The 25,823-nt window shown below is 55.2% G+C and overlaps 1 protein-coding gene across 1 annotated transcript in view; it reads left to right on the top strand.

Annotated features, from left to right (window-relative positions):
• RYR1 (ryanodine receptor 1) overlaps nucleotides 1–25,823 on the top strand; it is a 107,605-nt gene that overhangs the window by 34,757 nt on the left and 47,025 nt on the right. Inside the window, 34 exon segments of the mRNA XM_037819488.1 lie at nucleotides 133–359; nucleotides 1,216–1,828; nucleotides 3,152–3,430; nucleotides 3,774–3,974; nucleotides 4,300–4,411; nucleotides 6,061–6,201; nucleotides 7,607–7,880; nucleotides 8,402–8,516; nucleotides 8,602–8,734; nucleotides 9,128–9,222; nucleotides 10,524–10,659; nucleotides 10,897–11,083; nucleotides 11,173–11,281; nucleotides 12,124–12,244; nucleotides 12,346–12,515; nucleotides 13,752–13,972; nucleotides 14,059–14,149; nucleotides 14,999–15,139; nucleotides 15,532–15,695; nucleotides 15,784–15,862; nucleotides 16,119–16,208; nucleotides 16,525–16,665; nucleotides 16,995–17,069; nucleotides 17,144–17,219; nucleotides 17,532–17,655; nucleotides 17,795–17,910; nucleotides 19,477–19,544; nucleotides 19,632–19,753; nucleotides 20,221–20,270; nucleotides 20,684–20,744; nucleotides 20,880–21,118; nucleotides 23,474–23,555; nucleotides 24,051–24,181; nucleotides 25,206–25,538. Coding sequence (XP_037675416.1) covers nucleotides 133–359; nucleotides 1,216–1,828; nucleotides 3,152–3,430; nucleotides 3,774–3,974; nucleotides 4,300–4,411; nucleotides 6,061–6,201; nucleotides 7,607–7,880; nucleotides 8,402–8,516; nucleotides 8,602–8,734; nucleotides 9,128–9,222; nucleotides 10,524–10,659; nucleotides 10,897–11,083; nucleotides 11,173–11,281; nucleotides 12,124–12,244; nucleotides 12,346–12,515; nucleotides 13,752–13,972; nucleotides 14,059–14,149; nucleotides 14,999–15,139; nucleotides 15,532–15,695; nucleotides 15,784–15,862; nucleotides 16,119–16,208; nucleotides 16,525–16,665; nucleotides 16,995–17,069; nucleotides 17,144–17,219; nucleotides 17,532–17,655; nucleotides 17,795–17,910; nucleotides 19,477–19,544; nucleotides 19,632–19,753; nucleotides 20,221–20,270; nucleotides 20,684–20,744; nucleotides 20,880–21,118; nucleotides 23,474–23,555; nucleotides 24,051–24,181; nucleotides 25,206–25,538 — 5,317 coding nt within the window.

The following is a 25,823-nucleotide window of genomic DNA, read 5'->3' as shown; positions in this document are numbered from 1 at the left end:
CAGGAGGTGTGGGGAGGTCAGGCTGCAGAGTGGCTGAGGAAGAGGGGGCAATCAGGGAGGTCTCCTTGGAAGTGGTGTGGCGGGACACGGAGGGCTGGGAATCCTGACCCGTGTGCTCTTCGGTGCCCCCAGAACATCATGCCACTGTCGGCTGCCATGTTCCTGAGCGAGCGCAAGAACCCGGCCCCGCAGTGCCCTCCGCGGCTGGAGGTGCAGATGCTGATGCCCGTCTCATGGAGCCGCATGCCCAATCGCTTCCTGCAGGTGGAGACGAGGCGCGCAGGCGAGCGGCTCGGCTGGGCCGTGCAGTGCCAGGAGCCGCTGACCATGATGGCGCTGCACGTGCCAGAGGAGAACCGGTCAGGGCCGGTCCGGCCACTCAGGGATGGGGTGGGGACTGCAAGCCCTCTGGGGTGTGGATCCAACTCAGGTTCCCCCACAACCCCAGGAGGCCTCAGACTCTACTTCAGAGGGCCCTAGACCCACCCCAGGGGACTTCAGATGACACCATAGGGGACCCCAAACCCATCCCAGGGAGTTCAGAGCCATATCAAGGAGTCCCGCCAACATCCTACGGGGTCTCCAGTGCATCTGAGGGGCTCCAGACATTACTCGGGGAGGCCCACATGCACCCCAGGGGCTCTGGAGCTTAACCAGGGAGACCTTAGGTACAGCCCATGGAGATCTCAAACCTTCTCCAGGGAACCCACACACATCTAAGGGTCCTGATGTGTTCACAGTACGGCCGGAATGCTCTAAAGCCTGGGAACACGACCAGGGATCCTAGACTGACCCTAGGAAACTGAAATCCCTCATTACTCCTTCTTCCCTCCCTCCATCTGTCACTTCCACCAATAGCTCTGAGCTCCACCTATGTACCAGGCAAAATTCTAGACTGGAAGAGAGTTCTAGTGGGGAATGAGAGAAGGATAAAGCCCCGGTAAACTGGCTCACGGAAATCTCAGAGTATAGCTTGCATCTGCCTCTCCATGGACTCTCAGATATCCCAGAGACCCAGACCATCCCAGACATCCCAGTGGGACCGCAGACCCCTCAGGGACTTCCAGAACCATTAAAAGAATCCTAGACCCAGCCCCACAGACCTTCTCACGGAACCCAGGCCCAGCGGGACACTGGGATTCCCTGCTGGAGCCACCGCTGCTCACCTGAGCGTCCCTTTGCCCCTCTGTGGTGCGTGTCTGTGTTCTGCCGCAGGTGCATGGACATCCTGGAATTGTCGGAGCGCTTGGACCTGCAGCGCTTCCACTCGCACACCCTCTGCCTCTACCGCGCCGTGTGCGCCCTGGGCAACAACCGCGTGGCGCATGCGCTGTGCAGCCACGTGGACCAGGCGCAGCTGCTGCACGCGCTGGAGGACGCGCACCTCCCGGGCCCGCTGCGCGCGGGCTTCTACGACCTGCTCGTCAGCATCCACCTTGAAAGTGCCTGCCGCAGCCGCCGCTCCATGCTCTCGGAGTACATCGTACCCCTCACGGAGGAGACCCGCGCCATCACGCTCTTCCCACCTGGGAGAAGCGCCGACGACGGCCCCCGCCGCCACGGCCTGCCTGGCGTCGGGGTCACCACCTCCCTGCGGCCCCCGCACCATTTCACACCCCCTTGTTTCGTGCTCGCCCTGCCAGCTGCAGGGGCGGCAGAAGCCCCGGCCCGCCTCAGCCCCGCCATCCCCCTGGAGGCCCTGCGGGACAAGGCACTGAGAATGCTGGGGGAGGCGGTGCGAGACGGCGGGCAGCACGCGCGCGACCCCGTCGGGGGCTCTGTGGAGTTCCAGTTTGTGCCGGTGCTCAAGCTTGTGTCCACCCTGCTGGTAATGGCCGCCTCCTCCTCCCCTCTGCCCCATTCTTCCACATGCCAAATAAATCATCCGTTCATCACTCCCCCTCTCACTTATGCATTCCACCACCCATTCATCTCTTCAGCCATATATCCGTCCAATTTTCAGTTTATCCTTCCATCATCTACCCATCTTTCATTCACCTTTCCTTCCATCAGTTCACCTATCCGTTTATTTATTAATCTCTTCTTCCTTTTTTCATTTCTCCATTCCATCCATGATCAATCTACTTGTTCATCCATCCTTCCATTCACCCATACATCAATCCATCCACCATTCCATCTCTCCACCTACCCATTTATTTAATAGATCTTATATCCACCATCCTCCATCTGTCCATCCATGTATCCATCCATCCATATACCCATCTACAGATCCATCCATTTTTCCATCTTTTACCTATCTGTCCACCCATCCATCCATCTCCTTTCAGAAGTATGTACACCCACTCACCCACAAATTCACCCAGCATCTACTCCCACCCATCCAACCATTCTACATCCATCTGTCCATCCTTTATTTCCTGTACCCATTCATTCAAATACCCATCTAATCATTCACCCATATATCCATCCATACAACTTACAAACCTATCCATCCATCTCACCTCACCCAGGTGGCTATTTATCCATTTATCTCTCTATTTACCCATCCACTCATTTACTTACTCATGCATCTATCTATCCATCCATCCACCTACCCACTTACTTATCCTGTCATTATCCATCCATCCATCATCCTTCCTCCACCTTTACCTTCATCTCTCCATCATCCCACCCATCCATCTTCCCTTCAGACTTCTACCATTCTGTTTATTAATTCATCTATCTACTCCATCCTCCTTCCATTTATCCATCTCTCTCTCTCTCCCCACTCTTCTGCCCTTTCATCTAACCTCTCTCCTTCTATCTGTTAGCATCTTCATTGTGTTGACTGAGAGCTGTGTACGCTGAGAGCTATAAGGGCCTCCATAAGGTGTAGGGTGTGCCCTTGTCCCAGAGCCACATATGCTCAGCTTGATATGAGGAAAGGCATTTACCTGTGAAGGGACAGGTGCTCATGTCAGGCTGTGTGGTCTGGGTCATGTAGATAGGAGACAGGGTAGGGATCTAGGGGATTTTAAAGAGGGCAGATGGCAAAGCAGAGGGATGTCATACCTGCTTGTGGGAGGAGCTGTGTGAGCCAGTGCAGGGATGAATCTGGCATGTGCAGGAGCAGTGGGGCTAGAGAGTGAGGCCCGGTTCTGATTATGGTGGCCTCGCAGGTCCAGTGAGGGACCCAGACTTTGTCTTCTAGGTGATGGGTGTCTTTGGTGACGAGGACGTGAAACAGATCCTGAAGATGATTGAGCCCGAGGTGTTCACCGAAGAAGAGGAAGAAGAGGAGGAGGAGGAAGAGGAGGAGGAAGAAGAGGAAGAGAGAGATGAAGAGGAGAAGGAGGAAGATGAGGAAGAAGAGGCAGAAGAGAAGGAAGATGAGGAGAAAGAGGAAGAAGAGGCAGCAGAGGGGGGGAAAGAAGACTACTTGGAGGAGGGGCTGCTACAGATGAAGTTGCCAGAGTCTGTAAAGTTACAGGTGGGTTGATTCTTCCGTTTTCCAGCCGTCCTCCGTCTGGGCTGGAAGTTAGAGGGTCTGGGGGGCAATGAGGAGTCTGGACTCTGTCCCGAGGTAGGGGAAGCTGTGGAAGTGCATAAGGCAGTGGGGGTGATGCAGGCTTGCAGTGTTCCCTCTGGTTTCCATATGGAAGGTGAGTTGGAGGGGTGAGACCCTGGAGGAAGCTGGCCTAAGAACCCAGCAGGAGATGATGGTGGCTGGACGGGGCAGAACCATGGGGAGGGGTGAGAAAGCAAGGACGGTTTCAGGGCAGCCCCGATGGGCTCACCACCATCCCTCCTACTGCACGGCTGTCCCTCCACAGATGTGCAACCTGCTGGAGTATTTTTGCGACCAAGAGCTACAGCATCGTGTGGAGTCCCTGGCAGCTTTTGCAGAGCGCTATGTGGACAAGCTCCAGGCCAACCAGCGGGGCCGCTACAGCCACCTCATGAAGGCCTTCACCATGTCAGCAGCCGAGACTGCTCGACGGACTCGCGAGTTCCGTTCCCCACCCCAGGAACAGGTACCTCTGGCCCCTCATCTCAGCGGGTCTTACTGTCTAGACCTCGAACTCAGTGTCTCCCCCTGTTCTGATCACTAATGGTAACTCAACCTTTAAACCTGTGCTTGAACTCTGACTCTACTGATACACTTCTCTCTCACCTCTGACCTCTGACTCCGATGCGTTTCAAACCTTTGGCTCTGGTCTCCTGTATCTTCTTCACTAACTCACATTTTCACTCATGACCTTAGACTGGACTCACAACTGAACCTTTGATCATTGATTGACCTCAGAGTTCTGGCTCTGGAGTCTTGAACCCTCATTTGGACCTTTGACATCTCCCCAGATCAACATGCTACTGCACTTCAAAGACGGTGCAGATGAGGAAGATTGTCCTCTCCCCGAGGAGATTCAACAGGACTTGCTCGAATTTCATCAAGACCTACTGACACACTGTGGTAAGGCGAGAGGATCACACAGAACTACCCTGTCCCCCACTGCAAACTTTCTCTTGATATCTCTCCTGAAGTTTCCCTCAGATTTCCTGACCTTAAACATCTGCATCTTAGTATTGGTGCTAAGTAACTGTTGGTTGAATGAATGAATGATGTATTAATGAACAAATGGATGACGAATGGAAGGATATGTTTATATGGGTATTTGGGTGGGTGGATATATAGATGGATGGCTACAGGCAGGTGAATGGATTGATATGTGAATTGATGGATAGAAGGATGGATGGATAAAGAAATGGGAGAAAAAGATGGCTGGATGGCTAGCTGGATAAATAGATGGATGAAGAGATGGCTGGCTGGCTGGCTGGAATGATGATTGAGAGATTGGTAGATCGATGGATGGAGAGATGGATGGATGACCTTCATTGTTTCTGATGAGAAGTCAGCTGATAATCTTACTGAAGTTCCCTTGTATGTGATGTTTTCTTTGTTTGCTTTCAAGATTTTCTCTTTGTCTTTGTCTTTCAACTGCTTGAGTATGGCGTGTCTAGGTGTGGAGCTCTTTGAATTTATACCTCTTGGAGTTCGTTGAGCTTCTTGGATATGCAGATTAATAGTTTCATCAGATTTGGCAAGTTTTTTGGCAATTACTTCAAGTATTTTTTCTGCCCTTTTCTCTCCTCTCCATCTGGGACTCCCGTTATACCTAGGTTGGTACACTTGATGGTTTCCCACAGTTCTCTGAGGCTCTGCTCATTTTTCTTCACTTTTTATCTTTCTGTTCTCCAGACTGGATAATCTTTTAGTCCCATCTTCAAGTTCTCTGAATCTGTTTCCTTCCAGCTCAAATATGCAGTTGAATCCCTCTAGTGATTTTTTAATTTCAGTTATTTTCATTTTCCACTCCGAAGTGTCTATGTGTTTCTTTTTTTTCTCTCTCTCTTTAGGCTCAAAAGCCTTTATATTGACTCCGAAAAGATTACAAATAGAATTATAAGATCTATGTCCATCATGTAGATCTAGAGCTATGATAAAGTACACAAACTAGGGGCAGTGAAGAGGAAATAGAATCATAAATAATTGGGTTCAGGGAAAGGGAATGGGAAACAGAAGAATAGAATAGGCCCTGCTCACACCTAAGATCTTTCAAATCAATAGTCAGTGATAGGTAATTCTTGGGTTCCCTTAAAGCTAAAAATCAAGCAATATATTCCATTACATTTGCTCAATATACAGACACACATTCATACATTCTTCTGCTCTTTAGTCATTTTTTGAGGATTATGTTTGTGATTATTGACATGTACATTATATGATATACATGCCTTTTTTTTAATATTATCTATCTCTTTACTGATATTCCCTATTTGGTGAGTCATTGTCATCATACTTTCCTTTAATTCTTTAAACACAGTTTCCTTTGGTTCTTTGAATGTATTTAGAAGGGCTAATTCAACAGACAAATGCTTCAAAAAATAAATACATGAATAAATATATGAACACACAAAGAAATGGATTTTTAAAAACCCAAGAATGCATGCATGAATGAGAGATGAATGAACGAACAGAGGAATGAACGGAGAGGTAAACGATCAAATGGATGAATAAGCAAATAGGTGAAGGATACCCCCTGTGCTCTTGACCACACCCAGGAATTCAGCTGGAGGGCGAGGAGGAGGCGCCGGAGGAGGCCACCCTGGGCAGCCGCCTGATGAGCCTGCTGGAGAAGGTACGGCTGGTGAAGAAGAAGGAGAAGCCCGAGGAGGAGCCGCCAGCGGAGGAGAGCAAACCCCGTGAGAACTGGGACCATCCCGTGCCTGGGAGCCTCTGGGGCCAAGACAGGCCAAAAAGAGGAATGCACAGGAGGGATCGATGGGCAGGAGTGAGGGCGGATGGGCAAAGGGCTGAGGCGAGCCATGAGGCAGGCTGGAGATGTGGCCCCAATGTGCATAATACGTGTGTTGGACTAGGATGGCCACTGGCGGAGGGACGAGGATCCAACCGTGGAATGGTGGTGACTTCGGCACCATACTTAAGTGTGCTTGTGGCTTTTCTTTGTTGTTGTTGTCTCTCCTGGTGTAAAGATGACCACGCTGAGATAGAAAAGCAGTTAAAAGAAATGCTGGGCAAACTCATCTTAACGCAAAATATATTTAAGCTGCATCTTACAAGGGCAGGGTCCCTGCCGTTGGTACAGGCTTTATTTTACAACATTTGAGATCTTTTGTAGAGCCACATCTGGGACAGCCACTGTTGGCAAGGCAGGGGAATACAGTGGAGGGAAAATCAAAGCCCCTACTCTCAAGGAGTTTAGAAAATAACAAAAAATAAACAAGCATAAATACAGATATACCATAATATAAGGTGGTTATCAGTACTAAGAAGAAAAATAAAGCTGGGTGCGAGGATGGAGAGGGATGGAGATGGAGGGGTCTGAGTGAGGGAGCGAGCTGCACAAAGATCTGGGGAAGGAGGATCCATGCAGAGAGAACAGCCTGTGCAAAGGCCCTGAGGCAGGGACATGTTGGGTGTAATTGCAGCCCAGTGTGGCTGGATGCGGAGGGAGGGAGGAGATGAGGCAGAGAGGTTAGTGAGGTGGGTGTAGGGCTGCCTGGAGGAAAACAGGATTAACATACCGCAGATCATGAAATGACACCATCATCAGTGCCGGTGCCTGATGGTTTCTCCTAAGCCTGTCTTTTCTAGAAATTCTGGGAAGGAAAAGGGTTGAGAGAGAAGGGGAGACAGAGAGATCAATGGATGCTGGATGGAGGGGACTCAAGTCCCAGGGAGATTGCTGGGGACAGTAAAATATAGTGTTCTGTTGACATTATTTTCAAATGATGCCAAAGTGTTCACAGTTTTTCTTTGCCTTTGTGGTCTCTCCTGAGGAAACACTGGTGGTATTTTTACAGAACAAATGGACTTATGGCCTGGGCTTTCAAAGGTGCATGGTGAAACCTTACGATCGTGCGCTGGTATCTAGCAGTGAGAGAATTGGTTTTATCTCTTGAAATGGAGGGGACCCTTCTGGCCTGGGTATGGGGTGAAGAAACCAGGGAGCCTCATCAGGGCATAGAAGGAAATCTCCCAGCTCACACTGAGGTGGTTGGTGACTGAGACGCCTTCTCCACTGCACTGTGCTGCTGGCTGTCCCCGTCCCGGCAGGGCGTTCTCACCCTCGCATCCCCTTCCCAGAGTCCCTGCAGGAGCTGGTGTCCCACACGGTGGTGCGCTGGGCCCGGGAGGACTTTGTGCAGAGCCCCGAGCTGGTGCGGGCCATGTTCAGCCTCCTGCACCGGCAGTACGACGGGCTCGGGGAGCTGCTGCGGGCCCTGCCCCGGGTGTACACCATCTCGCCGTCCTCCGTGGGGGACACCATGAGCCTGCTCGAGTGCCTCGGCCAGATCCGCTCCCTGCTCATTGTGCAGATGGGCCCCCAGGAGGAGAACCTCATGATCCAGAGCATTGGGTGAGGCCTGCCCCGCTGCCTTACGGTGCATATCCCCAGGGCTGGGCCTGGGGTGGGGTGGGGGGCTTCCTCATCTGTAAAATGGGGGAGGAGCTGCACCCATCCCTGAGAGTCGTGGAAAGGCTGCAGGGAGCTCACGGCTGTACTACAAATAGTAAGAGTGTTGAGCGTTCACTCAGTGTTGTGTGTCAGCACCCACTGTTTTCATTCATTCATGCAGCAAGCATTGATTGAGCACCTACTGTATACCGGGCCCTGTTCTAGGCACTGGGGCTACAACAGGCAAAATGACAAAGATCTCAATCTGCGCCTCAGTTTCCTTATCCGTGGAACACGGGTAGTAATTGTTCCTGCCTCTTGGGGTGGGCGTAAGGATTAAACGAGTCGGGATTTTTAAAGTGGGGTGGTGCCAGGCGCAGAGGAAGTACTCAGAAACGGTAACTGTGGGCACGGCAGTGCCAGGGCCTTCCAGAGGGCCCCAGCTGGCCCCTGCTGACCCCGCCTGCCCTGCCTGTCCACAGGAACATCATGAACAACAAAATCTTCTACCAACACCCGAACCTGATGCGGGCGCTGGGCATGCACGAGACGGTCATGGAGGTCATGGTGAACGTTCTCGGGGGCGGTGAGACCAAGGTAGGGGGCCTGGGTGGGCCGAGGAGCTTGGGGCAGGGGTCACGGGGGGCAGGCCGTGCCCACCCACCACCCTGCCCACCTCCAGGAGATCCGCTTCCCCAAGATGGTGACGAGCTGCTGCCGCTTCCTGTGCTACTTCTGCCGCATCAGCCGGCAGAACCAGCGTTCCATGTTCGACCACCTGAGCTACCTGCTGGAGAACAGCGGCATCGGCCTGGGTGAGAGCCCCTGAGCCCACTCCTGGCAGCGCATCCAGGCCCGCCCCATCCTCCGCTGGCTCACTCACTCATTCAGTCACTCAACAAACACTCTCCACCCACCCTGGGTCTGGCCCTGTAACTGGGCAGAGCTGGGGACACAGCGGTGGCCGAGACACCCTAGGCCTGGCTCTCACGAGGCTCCCAGTGCAGCAGAGAAGACAGGCCCAACACAGGCAGTGAGGGCCAGAGGGTCAGGGCTGGGATTGGGGGAGCACAGGCCAGAGGAGGCACCTGGCCCAGCCTGGAAGGGAGGTGGTCGGGGGGGGCTTCCTGGAGGAGGTGAGACAGGTAGGTTGAGACAGGTGGCCACACATCTCCCAAGAGCATTCTCACCCCCTCTCGCCCCCGCAGGTATGCAGGGCTCCACACCCCTGGACGTGGCAGCCGCCTCCGTCATTGACAACAACGAGCTGGCCTTGGCATTGCAGGAGCAGGACCTGGAGAAGGTGTGGAGGGAGGAGGTTGGCTCCCGGGTTCGAGGGAGGAGGCCTGGCCCTTGCAGCACCTACTGATTCTGGGCCCCTTCTAAGGGGCATTTCTGGGTGGTCCAGGACTGAATCAAATGGGAGAGGACGGGCCCCATCACTCATGTATGGGACGCTCTACAGGGCTGACCGTGGAGCCCCTCTCTGTGCCCCCCAGGCTGTGTGGCCTTGGCACATTTCTGGGCTCTGTGCCTTTTACTCCTGTGTGTTGCGCCAGAGCGCTTGGGCTTGGGGTTCAGCAACTTGGGCTCAACTCCCGCCAACCCCAACCCCTTGCTGGGTCACCTTGGACAAGGGGCTTATATTCTCCTCCATTTCCTCCTCTGTAGAATGAACATAATAGAAACAACCTCCTAGGGTTGTTCTGAGGATTAATTTAATGAGTTATTCCACTAAAGCATTTAAAACAGCACTCAATAATGGAGAGCTGCTATTCGATGCTTATTCATTTAACAAACATTTATCAAGCACCTACTGTGTGTCAGGACCTGTCCAAAGCAGTAGGGACTTAACAGGGATTGGGGTGGTCAGAAACTCCTGTCCTTCTGGAGCTGATGTTCTAGTTGGGAGGATGGGTAATGGACAAGATGAGTAAATAAAATATATAGTGCATTAGCTGGTAATGTGTGTAAAGGAGGAAAAAAAATGAGCAGGGAAGAGAAATACGAAGTGTTGGAGGGCATCCGCTTTTAGATAAGAGCCGACAGATAAGGGCTCACAGAGAAAGTGACACTTGAGTCAAGCTCTGGAGGTGGGGGGTGGGGGCACGTGGACCTCAGGGGAAGAGCAGCTAGGCAAGGGGAACAGCAAGTGCAAGGGCCCCGAGGCAGGAGTGGACTTGGTGAGTCTGGAGAACAGCGAGGAGACCCGTGTGGTCGGAACTGGGTGAGCAAGGGGGAGCGTTGTGGCAGCTGAAGGCAGGAGGTGATGCGGGCTGATGGCCCCGGTGGGGACCTGGCTTCCACCCAGCTGGGGATGGCGCTGGGAAGGGCTCGGAGCAGGGAGGGCTGTGGCTGACTCAGGGTTCAGCAGCCCCACTGGCTGCATGTGGGAACAGCCGGGGGGGATGCAGGAGCTGGGAGGCAGGAGGCCGCTGGATGGTGCAGGCAGGAGGTGAGGGTGGACAGGACCAGGGTGATCATTTGCCGGGGGATCCAGAGATGCATTCGATTGAGGAGGGACAGGCAGAGGCCTGAGCCTTGGGGACACGGTTGGTGGGGGGTCTGGCCTCTGGCTGAGCCCCCCTCCCGCCCCACCCCCAGGTGGTGTCCTACCTGGCAGGCTGTGGCCTCCAAAGCTGCCCCATGCTCCTGGCCAAGGGGTACCCAGACATCAGCTGGAACCCCTGCGGTGGGGAGCGCTACCTGGACTTCCTGCGCTTCGCCGTCTTTGTCAATGGTGAGAAGGGAAGTGGCGGTGGCCGGGTGACGGTGCGGGAACCCTGGCCAAAGCCTTGTTTGGGGTGACAGTTCACATCCCAACTCACAGGCCTGGCCTGGGCAGGCAGCCCTCGAAGCGGGCACGGGGCGGGGGCCTGGCGTTAGTCACCCTTCAAGGAGCTGGGGCCTGGGGCTACCCGGGAGGGGTGTCCCTGGCATGGCTCACGCGACCTCCCCGGCCCCGCCTGGCGGCCAGGCGAGAGCGTGGAGGAGAACGCCAACGTGGTGGTGCGGCTGCTCATCCGCAAGCCTGAGTGCTTCGGGCCCGCCCTGCGGGGCGAGGGCGGCTCCGGGCTGCTGGCCGCCATCGAGGAGGCCATCCGCATCTCCGAGGACCCGGCGCGGGACGGCCCAGGTGTCCGCAGGGAGCGGCGGCGCGAGCAGTGAGTGTCCTGGCGCCCTCGGCAATGGGCCAGCCTGCCCTCCCCAGGCCCCTGGCGGCCTCCCCCATGCCACCTGCCTTCCCCTGCAGCTTCGGTGAGGAGCCCCCTGAGGACAACCGGGTGCACCTGGGGCACGCCATCATGTCCTTCTACGCCGCCCTGATCGATCTGCTCGGACGCTGTGCGCCGGAGATGCATGTGAGACCTGGAAGGCCGGGGCAGGGTGGGCAGGGGCACAAGGGGCCCAGCCTGAGCCTCTTCGTTTGGCCTTTATCCAGCACTCACCTTGCAGGGCTCCGGGGCTGGCCACTGCGGGGCCGAGTCAGACGCCCACCGTCACCAGGCAGCGTCAGCCCAGAGGGGTTGGGGCTGGGACAGGGGAAGCCCATGGGGCTGTGTGAACCCAGAGGAGGGGGCTGAGCAAGCTTTGAGAGGTCAGGGGGGCTTCCTAAGGAGGGGCCATCTGAGCCAGGACTTGGAGATGAACATCAAGCCAATGGAGGAGGAACAAGTAGCCTTTGGGGAGGTAACAGCCCCTGTCACCTCCTTGCTCACCATCAGTTAATTTAAATAAGAATAGACTAATTATATAATTAAGAAATTCAAAGGTGTCATAGAGGTTATTGCGTTTTACCTCTGTGCCTGTGGAAGAAGAGGGAAAGTGCCCAAATCACAAAGAATAGAGAGATGTCAACTTAGACATGATTCCCAGAGAGCAACAAACGGTTAAGGTAAGATGGCCGGAGACCGAACGTTGCTCCCAGAAAACTCAGCAACAGTCTCCGGACTGACAAGACTCCTTTGTTAGAAATACTCTTTGCAAGGACAGTTTCCCTACAGGAAAAGAAGCCAAGTGTCTCCTCCTCCTCATCTTGCTGAGGTTTCTTCCCCAGTGGTTAGAAGGGCCCACTGTCAGGCCCAGCCCTGGAATTTAGCCCCGGGAGAGGGGGGTCTGCTCTACTCACCAGTGTATCGGAGAGGGGTGGCACGGAGAGGTGACCACTGGGCGCCCTGTGACGGGCCCACCCCCTACCCCCCAGCTGATCCAAGCCGGCAAGGGCGAGGCCCTGCGGATCCGCGCCATCCTGCGCTCCCTCGTGCCCCTGGATGACCTCGTGGGCATCATCAGCCTCCCCCTGCAGATCCCCACCCTGGGCAAAGGTGTGGAGAAGGCAGGAGTCGGCGGCGGGGGGGGGGATGCCAGGGAGGGAGAAGAGGGGGCCAGGAGGACATCCCAGACCCCATGCCCTCCTGGTCCGTAGATGGGGCTCTGGTCCAGCCAAAGATGTCAGCATCCTTCGTGCCGGACCACAAGGCGTCCATGGTGCTCTTCCTGGACCGTGTTTACGGCATCGAGAGCCAGGACTTCTTGCTGCATGTGCTGGACGTGGGGTTCCTGCCTGACATGAGGGCAGCTGCTTCGCTGGACACGGTGAGGGGCCCTGCCCCGCCTGGCCGCCCCCTGCTGCCTCCCAGGAGGGGCGCGAGACAGGCCCCAGGGGTCACAGCAGCAGCGCGTTAGTTGTGTGGGATTCTTTACGCGGCATCACCCCCATCACGCAAGGGAACAAAAACCAAAACCAAGACAAATTCCGAGCTCTGGGAGTGAGCGGGTGGGAGTCTCCCAGACCTCAGGTTATAATAGGAAAGAATCTTGAGAAAGTGACACTTCAGCACTGCGGCCGCACAAAGATCTGTGCAGAGCAGCGACGGTGATAACAGAAGGTGACAGCTCCAGCAAAGGGGAACAGAGAACTGACCCCTGGGTTAGCAGAACAGAAGGCACTGGTGACCTCAACAGGCAGTTTCAGCCAGGTGGTGGCAGCAAAAGTCTAACAGGAGGGGGCTTGGGAGCGCCTGGGAAGAGAGACATCGAAGACGGGGGGAGGGGGAGGACAGACGGTTCTTTACACCCTTCGCTTGCCAGAGAGGCCAAGGAAAGTGGACGATGGCTGGAGCAGGAAATCTGATCAAGAGGTTTTCTAAGATGGGAAAGGGAAGGCTGGAACATGAATCGATCACCACTGGTTTATAGAAAATAAGGGGATAGAAAAACAAGTTAACTGATGACATGAGGAAGCAACCAGCTAAATCCAAAATGTAGGAAATTCTACTGGGCAAATGACCCAGCTCCTCCAGGAAATAAATAGCATTAAAAAGGGGCGGGAAAGACACGGAAACATGTTAAAAGACCTAAGAGACACATCAACCAAATGCAGTATGTGGACCCTAATCTCAACTAAATTCACAGCAGCGTTTTGAGGCAATTGGAGAAAGCAGCTGAGTGTGAATATTAAGGCATTTTTAATTGGGTCAGGTGGGTTAACTGCAGTGTGGAATGTGAAGTCCTTTTCTGAATAGAGATAGTGGAGATAACATTTGGGCAAAATGGTATGTGACTGAGGGTTGCATGAAGATTTGAGAGGAAGCAAATACATAGGTTAGAGAGGAAATAAGCATGCAGGACGTGGAATCCGGTGCCTTAATCAGCTTCTCCACTTCTGTGTGTGAAAATCTGCATTGTCAAAATAAGAAGACGGGTGGAGACCCGGAGGAGCAGGTTTGGGGGAAAGGTCCGGAGTCCGGGTCCTTTGTCCAGGGTTGTCCCGGCAGGTGCTAGGGCGGCCCCCTAAGGGCGCTGAATTGATGTCCCCGCCCTGCGCCCCAGGCCACTTTCAGCACCACGGAGATGGCGCTGGCGCTGAACCGCTACCTGTGCTTGGCGGTGCTGCCGCTCATCACCAAGTGCGCGCCGCTGTTTGCGGGCACCGAGCACCGCGCCATCATGGTGGACTCCATGCTGCACACCGTGTACCGCCTGTCCCGCGGCCGCTCGCTCACCAAGGCGCAGCGCGACGTCATCGAGGACTGTCTCATGGCGCTGTGCAGGTGGGAGGGCACCCGGGCGCGCGGGCGGGTCGTGGGTAACGCGGGCCTCCGGGCGGGACCCCAGCGGCCTGTGCGCGCCTCCGCAGGTACATCCGCCCGTCCATGCTGCAGCACCTGCTGCGGCGCCTGGTGTTCGACGTGCCCATCCTTAACGAGTTCGCCAAGATGCCGCTCAAGGTGAGCGCGGGCCCTCGTTCGCCGGCTCATTTCCATGCCCCAGCCACCGACTTGCTCGGCCCGGGAACTGTGGGACTCATTTACACCAACACCACGCAGCCCATTTAACAAGCCTCATTGGAATACCAGGATTCCCAGCCTGTCAGCGAAGCCTCTAATATTCCCTAATTAGCGTTTAATTTGCCTAACAAACAGTGAGCCAGCCCCCGCCTCAATTAGCATATATTTGCACGGGGCACACCACTTTTCCTAATCAGCATGCTTATACGCATGCCCAGACCACAGGCCTTCCACTATCGAAATACATGCATTTATTTGAACAAACAGTACCCACAGCTATTCTGAATATTTGCACATGTTATCCTTCCTTTGGGGTACTAATTTGCCTAAGGAGATACCCCCAACTCAGATATTATAATTATTTCACATAATACATCTAAATCAGCTCCTAATTTCAAATTTGCAAATTGGATGGTGGAGGCCCTCTTCCTGGTTACCATATATTTGCATGGAGGTACTGCTTATGTTTCTTTTTGGCATGCTAATTTGCATAATCACTCCATTCATTTGCACACTGCCCTACTCAGGGATTAATCATTAGCATGTTTTTGTAAAGCAACACCAGATAAATCCAGCTCTGGTTTAGTGCCTACCCTGACTCTAATTTAGAACGCTAAAATTGCATAGTACACTGTCAATAAGCATTCTGTTTATTTCATGTGTAGTATATTATTTGCATAATACATGCATCCTTCCAATTCTAGAGGCACCTCTGGGCCTCCCTGGGCCTTCGTTTTCCTTCTGCTTACCACCCTCTCTTTGGTGTGTCCCCCTCTTGCTCCCACCCAGCTCCTCACCAACCACTATGAACGTTGCTGGAAGTACTACTGCCTCCCCACGGGCTGGGCCAACTTTGGGGTCACTTCAGAGGAAGAGCTGCACCTCACACGGAAACTCTTCTGGGGCATCTTTGACTCACTGGCCCATAAGGTCTGGGTACTCAGGAATCCCTGAAAAGAGGGGTCCAAAGTTGGGGATCCAGTCCAGAATGAAAGTTCCACATTTAGGGGTTCAAGAAGAGAGACAAGTTTTGCAGATTTGAAACTAGGAGAATTGGGGATGGGGGGGCTCCAATTTGGGGTTATGAAAGAGAGGATGGGCCTCTAGTGTGGGGACTTGGGAAAGGATAATTTGGGGATGGTCTCAGGGTCCAGGTAGGTCTGAGGTTTTGGTTTTAGAGAGGTAAACCTTAATACAGCTTTGGGGGTTCAGGGAGGAGGGTTGCTGTCTAGAGGCTGTGGGTTTGAGTTCCTGGGGTTCCAGGGTCTGAAGGCTTGGACAGACCTGTAGTGACCCCCCACCCCTGCTCCTGACATCCCCAGAAGTATGACGCGGAGCTGTACCGCATGGCCATGCCTTGTCTGTGCGCCATCGCAGGGGCCCTGCCCCCCGACTACGTGGACGCCTCATACTCATCCAAGGCAGAGAAAAAGGCCACAGTGGACGCTGAAGGCAACTTCGATCCCCGGCCCGTGGAGACCCTCAAGTGAGGCCTGGGGACTGGGAGAGGACGAGGATGGCCGTGGAGGAGGAGGGAGGGGCCACCTGCTGACCCTGTCTCCCTCCCCTGACAGCGTGATCATCCCGGAGAAGCTGGACTCCTTCATTAACAAATATGCGGAGTATACACATGAGAAGTGGGCCTTCGACAAGGTTTGACATCCAGGGCCCCCCTTCCCCGGGATCCTCCCCCCTGTCGGCCTTCCCCAGGACCGGGTCTTCCCCGAGGACCCCAGCCTGCTCAAGACCACTAGCTTTCCCTGGGACCCCAGCCTTCTCTGGAGCCCTCAGCCAGTGCCCCTCCAGGGTGTCCCCACTGTGTCCCCTGTCCTGCTGCCTACCCTCCATCCTGGCCCTCTTCCAGGGCCCCCCAAGGGCTCTGCCTCCACTGTCCCCTCTCCACCTCCAGATCCAGAACAATTGGTCCTACGGGGAGAACATAGACGAGGAACTGAAGACCCACCCCATGCTGAGACCCTACAAGACCTTTTCAGAGAAGGTGAGCCTTGGGCCCAATGTTGGGGGGTCCAAAATGAAAACCCCAAATTTAGGGATTCAGGGAGGAGTAAGGTGACTTTCACAGCTTTGGATTTACGTGAATCTGCAGTTAGGGATCCCCATCCATGGTCTTTGCCTTCCTACAAATATATGACCTGACTTCTCTGAGTTTCCGGGGTGTAAAATGGGATCACCGGAATTTATTTGAGACCTCGGTTCGAATCCCGGCTGCACTGCTTTTACAGCCCGAGCGGGGCTCCTTCCTCCACCTCCCTGTCGCCCCGTCCACCAACTCCCCTCCCTCCTGTCCACCCCAGGACAAAGAGATTTACCGCTGGCCCATCAAGGAGTCCTTGAAGGCCATGATTGCCTGGGAGTGGACGGTAGAGAAGGCCAGGGAGGGTGAGGAAGAGAAGACGGAGAAGAAAAAAACTCGGAAGATATCCCAGAGCACACAGGTGGGAGAGGGGCGGGGCGGGAGCGGGGCTGTCTAGAGAGGGGTGGGGCCAGGTGGGGGTGGGGTCGAGAGCACCGGGGATGGGGTGAATAGGGGGCGAAGGGAGGAGGTTGGGTGGGGAGGAGGGTCCGGGCCAGGGGAAGGGAGAGGGCTGGGGTCTGAAGGATCTCACAGGACGGAGGAAAGAAGGAGGTGGTTTAGAGACCGGGCTTTAAGGAGAGGGCGCAGAGCAGGGGTCTGGGACCAGGTGATGGGGCGAACGTGGAGGAGGGGCTGGCCCGGGCTTCCTGCTAGCCCATCAAGCCCCCCATGTCCCCCTTGTCCCCCCAGACTTACGACCCGCGAGAGGGCTACAACCCGCAGCCCCCCGACCTCAGCGTAGTTACCCTGTCCCGGGAGCTGCAGGTGAGACGCCTGATCTCTGTTGGGGGGAGGGGGCGCCCCTGAATCTGGTCCTTGACTCTTCGCACCCACTCCAGGCCATGGCAGAGCAACTGGCGGAAAATTACCACAACACGTGGGGGCGGAAGAAGAAGCAGGAGCTGGAGGCCAAGGGTGAGAGCGCCCGTCCCGCCCCTGCACGGTCCCCCTCGGCCGTGAGGGCCTGGGTTCGCGTGGTGGCTCCACTGCTGGACTCCACTCCCTGAACCTCAGTTTTTCCGTCTGTAGAATGGGATAATACCAGCATTACCACCGCAGGCTCGTGGTGAGGCTGTGCTGAGCTAATATGCGGAAAGCACCGTTTTGCTAACTCGTACCTTCCTCCTTATTGCTGTGGTTACGCACGCCCTCCGCCGCAGGAACCGCTTCAGTGGGTGTGCGCCGAATCCTCCCCAGCTCCCTGATCTCTGGTCTTTGCCGCCCCAGGAGGTGGGACCCACCCGCTGCTGGTCCCCTACGACACGCTCACGGCCAAGGAGAAGGCGCGAGACCGGGAGAAGGCCCAGGAGCTGCTGAAGTTCTTGCAGATGAACGGCTACGCGGTCACCAGGCGCGCGGGCCGGGGGTGGAGCCCACCGGGCGGGAGATGGGAGGGGCGGGGCCAGAGAGGGGAAGACGCTGTGGGTGGGGTCAGGGGCGGGGGCGGGGCCTGGGTCCGGGCTGATCCCTAGCTCTGCCTGGTCGCGTAGAGGCCTCAAGGACATGGAGCTGGACACGTCTTCCATCGAGAAGCGCTTCGCCTTTGGCTTCCTGCAGCAGTTGCTGCGCTGGATGGACATTTCCCAGGAGTTCATCGCCCACCTGGGTACAGGGAACAGCCTACCCCGGTGCCCGCCCCATCTGCTAAGCTCTACCTGGGAACCCAGTTTATGCGTTTCTCCCTTCATCAAGTATTTCTGGAGCATTTATTATAGGCCAGAAGCTGTTTGAGGTGTGGGGGATATGCAGTGAACAAGACCAAGATCCCTGCCCTCGCTCCTTACATTTCCCTGGTGGATTCAGACAGTTAACATCGTAAATAACCAAATCATTTAATATGTTGGAAGGTGGTTGGTACCATAGGAAGAAGAAACAAGTGGAACCAGATAGGGACATTTATAAATAGGGGATTCAGGGAGGGGTGAGAATTTGACACCTGAGAGACCTGAAGGTGGGGAGGGAGGGAGCCACGTGGGGCTCTGGGGAAAGAGCATCCCAGGCAGAGGGAGCAGCGAGTGCAGAGACCCTGAGGGTGCCTGTGTGGCTGAAGCAGATGATGGAGGGGGAGAGCGAGAGGAAATGGGGTCAGAGAGGTGACAGGGGCAGGTCATGTGGGACTTGGCGGACTGTGGTGAGGACTTTGGCTTTTCCCGAGTGGGATGGTGCCCCAGAAGGGCTCTGAGCGAAGGAGTGCCAGGATCTGGCTTAGGTGTTCACAGGCTCCCTCCGGCCGTGTGTGGAAAACAGACAGACCAGGGGGACAGACAAGAGTGAGAGCTGCGCAGATTTGGACTTATTTTGAAGGCTGAGTCTGCTGGGATGCCCCAGGGCTGCCTCTTATGTACCACTAAGAATCACAGCTGGGCGTTTACCATCCCTTCCTGTTTCCCCCAGAGACCCCAGCACCCCCCCCCCACCATTCCCCTTGAGAGCAGCCCCCACAATCCCAAATCTCCTTTAGATGAGTGACAGAGCAGGAGTCACCCTCTGTGGACCTCAGTTTGTGATCTGGGGGTAGTGTTGACTGTAACCAGGTGTGGGTCTGTCATTTACTTGCGGGGTGATCCAGGGTGAGTTATTTCACCTCAGTTTCTTCATCTGTAAAATGGGAGAGAGGGGCCAGCTGGACATACCTCCAAGTTGGAAGGGGACTGCAAGGATGACATTTCTCACAGTGCTGGGGACATAGCAAGTGTTTGATATTAGGGACCAGTGTTGTTATTTTAACAATATTAATTAGTACTATTGTCATTATCATTACTACTATTATTACTCATGAAATTGATTTCCATTTTTATAGTAACTCCAATATGTTTGTATCAGTTTCTTGTTTCATTTGGTTCCTTCTTTCCTTTTTTCCTTCATCCTTCCCTTTCAAACTTACTGAGTGCCAAGTATTGAAAATCAGGAAGAAAAGGGTTTTTGAATGAGGAGGGGGCTGTTTCATACCTTAACCTGCTGCAGTTTTTCTCCCTACCTATTTATAGCCTCAGAAAGGGTTTGATCAAGGAGTTAGGAGGATCAGATGACAGATAGGGGAGAAAGGCTTATCTCAAAGCCAACAGAGGGGACCTTGTACCAAGAATATATCTCCCAGAGCCCCTCTCCATCAGAGAACACTGGGTTCCCCAGTCTTGAGCCTGCCATGACCCCTGTTTCCCTCCCCCGCCAGAGGCCGTGGTCAGCAGTGGACGAGTGGAAAAGTCCCCCCATGAACAGGAGATTAAATTCTTTGCCAAGGTGAGAAGTGGGCTCAGAAACTGGCAAGGGGCTTGGTGGGGTCTCCTTCCCATCACTCACCCAGTGCCACCCATTTCCTCCCACCAGATCCTGCTCCCTTTGATCAAGCAGTACTTCACCAACCACTGCCTCTATTTCCTGTCCACACCTGCCAAGGTGCTGGGCAGTGGTGGCCACGCCTCCAACAAGGAGAAGGAAATGATCACCAGGTGGGCTGCCCGTGACCTCTGACCCAGCCCCCTGACCTCACAGGATTGTCAGCCTGGACTCTTCACCCCTACCCTTGGACCTTAGGCTCTGTCCTGGGTGCTGGGCACTGCCCACTCTACCTGCAGAGGTCATGGAAGGGTTGGGGGGAGTCACCTGGCTTGTCCGGGAACGAGGGTCTCCCCAGGATGTGGTACTTGCAGTGCTGAAACTGGGAAACTCCCAGGCAGACTGGGACAGACTGGTCACCTTGTCAGAAGGGCTGATCCCCACAACCCCCAGCATCCCAGCGCTTTCCAGCTCTGACTTTCAAGCTTGCTCAGAGTCATCTCTCTGCTCTCCCGTTCCCATTTTCTTCCCCATAATTCTACCTTCTTCTGGTTCTGTCCTCTGTCCCTCTCTCCCTGCCTTCTTCTCACTGACCTCTGTCCTCGTCCCTGGTCTCCTCTGCCCCTTTCTCTCCCTCTAGCCTCTTCTGCAAACTTGCTGCTCTTGTTCGTCACCGAGTCTCCCTCTTTGGTAAGTCGCTCTTACTCCCTGAGCCTTCCCCCCAGTCTTCTCTCTCTCCTCCTCATCCCTCGACCTGAAGGAATATTTTCCAAGTTCAGGCCTTAATTTGAACGACCTTCATCGTGTTCTTCCTCTGGGCCCAAAGATAGCCCTGGGCTCTGCTCTCATGGGGCCCCTGGGCCAGTGGGGAAGGCAGACCTGTCACCGGACAGTGACAGCCCAGAGCGACTGGGGCTGGGATGCGGGACTGGGGAGGGGGATATGCGGGCAAAGGGGCAGGGGCAGGGTTGGGGAGGCCCATGGGCTATAGGAGCCCTGTGGGGGGCTGTCAGGCTTCTCTCCTTCCTCGGGGTAGGAGTGGATGTGCAGGGAGGTGCTGTCCTCGTGGCCCTTCCTCCATCCCAGCCAGTCTTCCTCCCCAGGGACGGACGCCCAGGCTGTGGTCAACTGTCTGCACATCCTCGCCCGCTCCCTGGATGCCAGGTGGGCTCTGGGTGGTGGGACCCACTCCCACCCCAGTCATGTCTTCCCATCCCCCTTCCAGCCTCTGTCCTCCTAGAGCCTCTGAAATCTAGAGTCTCAGATTCTAGACCTGGGACCCTCCTGCTTCCCTCCCAGGACGGTGATGAAGTCAGGCCCTGAGATCGTCAAGGCCGGCCTCCGCTCCTTCTTCGAAAGCGCCTCAGAGGACATTGAGAAAATGGTGGAGAACCTGCGGCTAGGCAAGGTGTCCCAGGCGCGCACCCAGGTGAAGGGCGTGGGCCAGAACCTGACCTACACCACCGTGGCCCTGCTGCCCATCCTCACCACCCTCTTCCAGCACATCGCCCAGCACCAGTTTGGAGATGATGTCATCCGTAAGGGCTCCTGAACCCCAAGGGCAGGGCTGAGGGTGGGGGGTCCATCCCGCCAACACCACCCATCCCCATGGGCCTGAGAGAAGCGCCAGGTATTTGAGGGTGTGAATTCATTGCCATCAGCGGACTGTGCATTCAGCAAATTGGTGGGCAACAGAAAGAGTTAATTAGGGTATGAGTTCAGCAACTCTAACAAAAGACCCCAAATCACCGTGGCTTAGACAAGATAGGCATTTATTTCTTTCTCATGTAATGGACGACTTCTAAGTGACTCGTAATGTCAGAAGCCCAGGTTCCTTCTATCTTGTTGCTCTACCATCCCCGAAATAATGATATTATCCACATGGTCCAAGATGGTGCTATTACATTCTCCTTCTAGCCTGTAGGCAGGGAGGGAAAGGAAAGAGGAGGCACATCAGTTCTTTTAAAGGAATAACCCAGAAGTGGCACACATCACATCTGCTTACATCCTATTGGCTGGAACGTAGCACATGACCACATGTAGCTGCAAGGGAGGCTGGGCAAGTAACCTTTCTTCCAGGAGGTCTCGCTAGGTCAGGGGGTCTATTACTCTGAGAAAGAAGGGAAGAGCAGATATTGGGAGTCAATCAGCAGTGTTTGCCATATTTATCCTACCATTGGCACATACCATGTGTGACCTGCCCTGGGGTCTTGTGACATTGAGCATACAGAGACAGGCATGTCAGAGGCCTGGGGTGGGGGTGTTATGATGTTGTGGATACAGGTGCTCAAAATGGCTTTATAAGCCCTGGGAAGGAGGGGGTAGGAGAGATGCTTAGGAGGACGAGTAGATAGGCTGTGGGGAGAAGGCGTCCAGAGTGGTACCCAGGGCTCTGGCCTGGGCCCGAGGGACAGTGTGGCTTCCATGAGACAGGGACTAGATGGAGGAGCAGGTCTGGGGGAGATGCTGTCTAGTTCCCTGGGGCTGCTGTAACCAAGTACCACCAACTAGAGAGCTTAAAGCAACAGAAATGCATAGTCTCGGTTCTGGAGGCCAGCTGTCCAAAATCCGTAGGGGAGCATCCTTCCTTGCCTCTGTTAGCTGCCAGTGGTTTTTTTGCTGCAATCTTTGGGCTTCAGTCTCTGCCTTAGGCATCATAGGGTGTTCTCCCCTCGGTCTGTCAGGGTGTGCCCAATTCTCTTCTTCTTAGGAGGACCCCAGTCATCCTGGATTGGAGCTCACCCTCATCCAGTTTGGCCCCATTTTAACTAATAACGTGTTCAAAGACCCTATTTCCCTATCAAGTCACCTTCACAGGATTGGAGGTTGGGACCTGGACATGTTTTTTGAGGGGACACGGTTCAACCCATAAGAGATGCTGAGGCCAGTTTGGGAGATGGTGGTTGTGAGGGCCCCAGGGGATGCCCAGGAGGAGGCTTCCAGAACGGGCCGTGGGGCCACACGTTGTGGGGGCTGGTGCCTGCTGGAGCCACGTCTGAGCTCACTGTTTATTTGAAGTTGATGAAAGTAAGAAACAGAGCCCTTGGAAGGGGTTCTTCCCCTGCTCATACCTATGGAAAGTTGTAAGAAGAGAATTGTCTATTTACCCCATTTGCTTTATCTTTCACTTTAGGGGTGAAAATGCTTACAGATTTTTCCCCCTGAACCTTTGAAAGTAGCTTGCACACAGTGCAGACCCTCATCCCTGCATCTCCAGCTGCTTCTCCTGGAATAAGGACCTTCTTTCATGCAACCACGATCTTGTTACCACGTCTAAGCCGACCATATTTACACTTCTCTCATTAGCCCCCAAATGTCTTCAATCTCCTAAAAATTTATTAGAATCTAGTCAAGGCTCCTGCGTTGCATTTGGTTGTTATGTCTCTCGGCCGTCTCTCTTAAATCTAGAAAAGCCCATGCCCTCTTTTTTGCCTCATGACATTTGTGGAGTCAGTGAAGTTCTTCCCCGGCCTTCTGGGAGGGGGGATTCTGTGATTTAACCTAAAATCGTAGTCAGAATTGCATGTTTGTTTGCATTTTTCTGGAGAGAGTGTCTATCGCTTTTATCAAAGAGATGCATGACTCCTCTCCAAGGCGAAAACCAAAAAACCTTTACTGAGTGCAGTAGGTGCTCTCTGTTCCAAGTGCTTCCAAGTCTGAGCTCATTTTATCCTCACAGCCACCCCATGAGGAAGACAGTCCCCCCTTTACAGACAGGGAGGAGCCGAGAGAGCGTCAGCACTTGCTCAAGTCACTCGTCTAGTAAACGGCAGGCTGGCGTGAAGCCCCTGCTCTTACCCCTTGCGCTGCCCTTGCCTGGAGAGGAGAGCCTGGGGGCCGGCGCCCGGGATGGTGGGCGCATCCCCGACCCTCCCCTTCCCTCTCCCCCGCAGTGGACGACGTCCAGGTCTCTTGCTACCGAACGCTGTGCAGTATCTACTCTCTGGGAACCACCAAGAACGCCTACGTGGAAAAGTAAGGAGGGAGTGCTGTAGTTTGGGCCTGGGGTGTGGACTCTGGGAGCCCAAGGAGCGCAAGGGGCAGGAGAAGAAAATGGGGTGGATGAAGAACAGTGGAGATGTTCCGAATCGCCGACAGCTGGCCTGGCGCGCTGCGACCGCGGCAGTTCCCCGGGGAGGCCACACGAGGGCACCCAGGGGCGGGCGGGACCGGGCTCTCCCGGCCAGGAGGTCAGGTTGCTCCCTGCCCGCCGAGGAACGAGCATGCCCTGGCAGGGGGCACACAGACGGAAGCCACAGTGTGCTGATGGGCACTGGGGAGGGCCCCTGGCAGGCTGCACCATGGCCCCAGCCAGTGGGCGCTCAGGAACTCCCACCCGGCACGAAGGACTTGGACATTCCCACAAGTGCACCCCAGAGATAGCAGCTCAGCTCCCCAGCGTTCCGGGCTGGGCCCCGGGCCCCGAAGGAGGGAGGGGCCCGTGGGAGCTGAGCGCGCCCCCTCTTCCAGGCTGCGGCCCGCCCTCGGGGAGTGCCTGGCCCGCCTGGCCGCGGCCATGCCGGTGGCGTTCCTGGAGCCGCAGCTGAACGAGTACAATGCCTGCTCCGTGTACACCACCAAGTCTCCCCGGGAGCGGGCCAGTAAGTTGGGGGGAAGCGGTGCTGGCGCAGCGTCGGGGTGCCATTCAAACCAGCACAGGGCCCGGGGGAGACCCCACTTTGGCAGTGGTGGTGCCCCATCTGGACTGTGAGGGGCTGAGGACTCCCCAGACTGGGAAATCCCTGGTTTGTGAGACCCTGGTCCGTGGTGTGGGGGCATTTCGAGGAGGATATTGTACTGGGGGATTCTGGGGTTCGGGGATGGATTTTTTTTTGGTGACGGTGAAACTTGAGGGCCTAACCAAGCTTGGGGACATAGCGACTTTCAAGTGTCACTGAGTGTTGAGTGAGGGGCCTTTGAGTGTGGGAGGGCTGGGGGAAGGCATGAACCCATCTGCTCATTCATTCATTCAACAAATATTGATTGAGTGTCTACCATGTACGTGCAAGGCGCTGTTTTAGGTGCCTGGGATTCAGCAGTGAGATCAGAACAGACAGGCATCCCTTGAGTTCTCAGTCCTGAGGTTGGGAAGAGAGAAGTGTGGGTCTTGGGAGTGCGAGCTCCAGGACAGGAAACTTGTCTTTTTAGTAACTGCTGAGACCCCAACACCCCAGCGCGGGCGATCAGTAAACTGAATGAATGAGAGAGTGAATGAATGTTGGTTCAGTTGCATGTCTCAGGGGACTGAACTGGTGTATGGGATTTAAAGAAATAAGATTTGGGGACAGACAGCTGTTGGAGAAGGTTACTTTTGGGATGTGCTGCATGGCAGGTATGGGGGGAATGAAATTTTCAGGAGTGAGGGTTTCTAGGGGTGAGATTGGGGTGTGAGTGAGATTTTAGGGAGTAGGCACACTTGGGAATGTGAGCTGTTTTGGGGGTCACTGAGTTCCTTTCAGTGTGAGTTGAAAGTAGTTGGGTTGGAGGTGGAGCCAGAGGGATGGGGCTTAGGGGACTGGTGTGGGTAGGTGGCAATCCAGTGGGGTGTGATGTGTTGTGGGGGTTCAGGGGCACTGAGGCCTGGGGGTGGGGAGTTGGCATGCCCTGAACTCTCCTGCCCCCCAGTCCTGGGGCTCCCCAACAGTGTGGAGGAGATGTGTCCTGACATCCCGGTGCTGGAGCGGCTCATGGCGGACATCAGGGGGCTGGCCGAATCGGGGGCCCGCTACACGGAAATGCCGCACATCATAGAGATCACACTGCCCATGCTGTGCAGCTACTTGCCCCGCTGGTGGGAGCGTGGGCCGGAGACGCCCCCGCCCGCCCTGCCCGCCAGCGCCCCCCCACCCTGCACGGCCGTCACCTCCGATCACCTCAACTCCCTGCTGGGGAACATCCTACGAATCATCGTCAACAACCTGGGCATCGACGAGGCCTCGTGGATGAAGCGGCTTGCCGGTGGGTCTGGGGGCACCAGGCCTCTGGGGGTGGGGCCCCTCGCTCAGTGGTCTGAGAGGGAGATCCGGGTCTGCAGCCTCCTGGGAGGTGGGGGGAGCCAGAGGAGCTGAGTTGAGCTCAGAGTCACAAGGCCAAGGCCACAGCCAGGGGGGGCGTCTCAGGCTCAGGGGGTCTGAGCTGGATGGGTGAGTCCTGGGAGTCCTCCAGCTTGGATCTCGTATGCCAGGAGCCTTGGACAGCCGAGGTCGGGGGTCAGGAGCTGGGTCAGTAGCATCAGGCTTCCTG

The sequence above is a fragment of the Choloepus didactylus genome, chromosome 27, assembly GCF_015220235.1.
Source record: "Choloepus didactylus isolate mChoDid1 chromosome 27, mChoDid1.pri, whole genome shotgun sequence".
NCBI lineage: Eukaryota > Metazoa > Chordata > Mammalia > Pilosa > Megalonychidae > Choloepus > Choloepus didactylus.
This window is presented reverse-complemented; position numbering and strand designations above follow the sequence as displayed.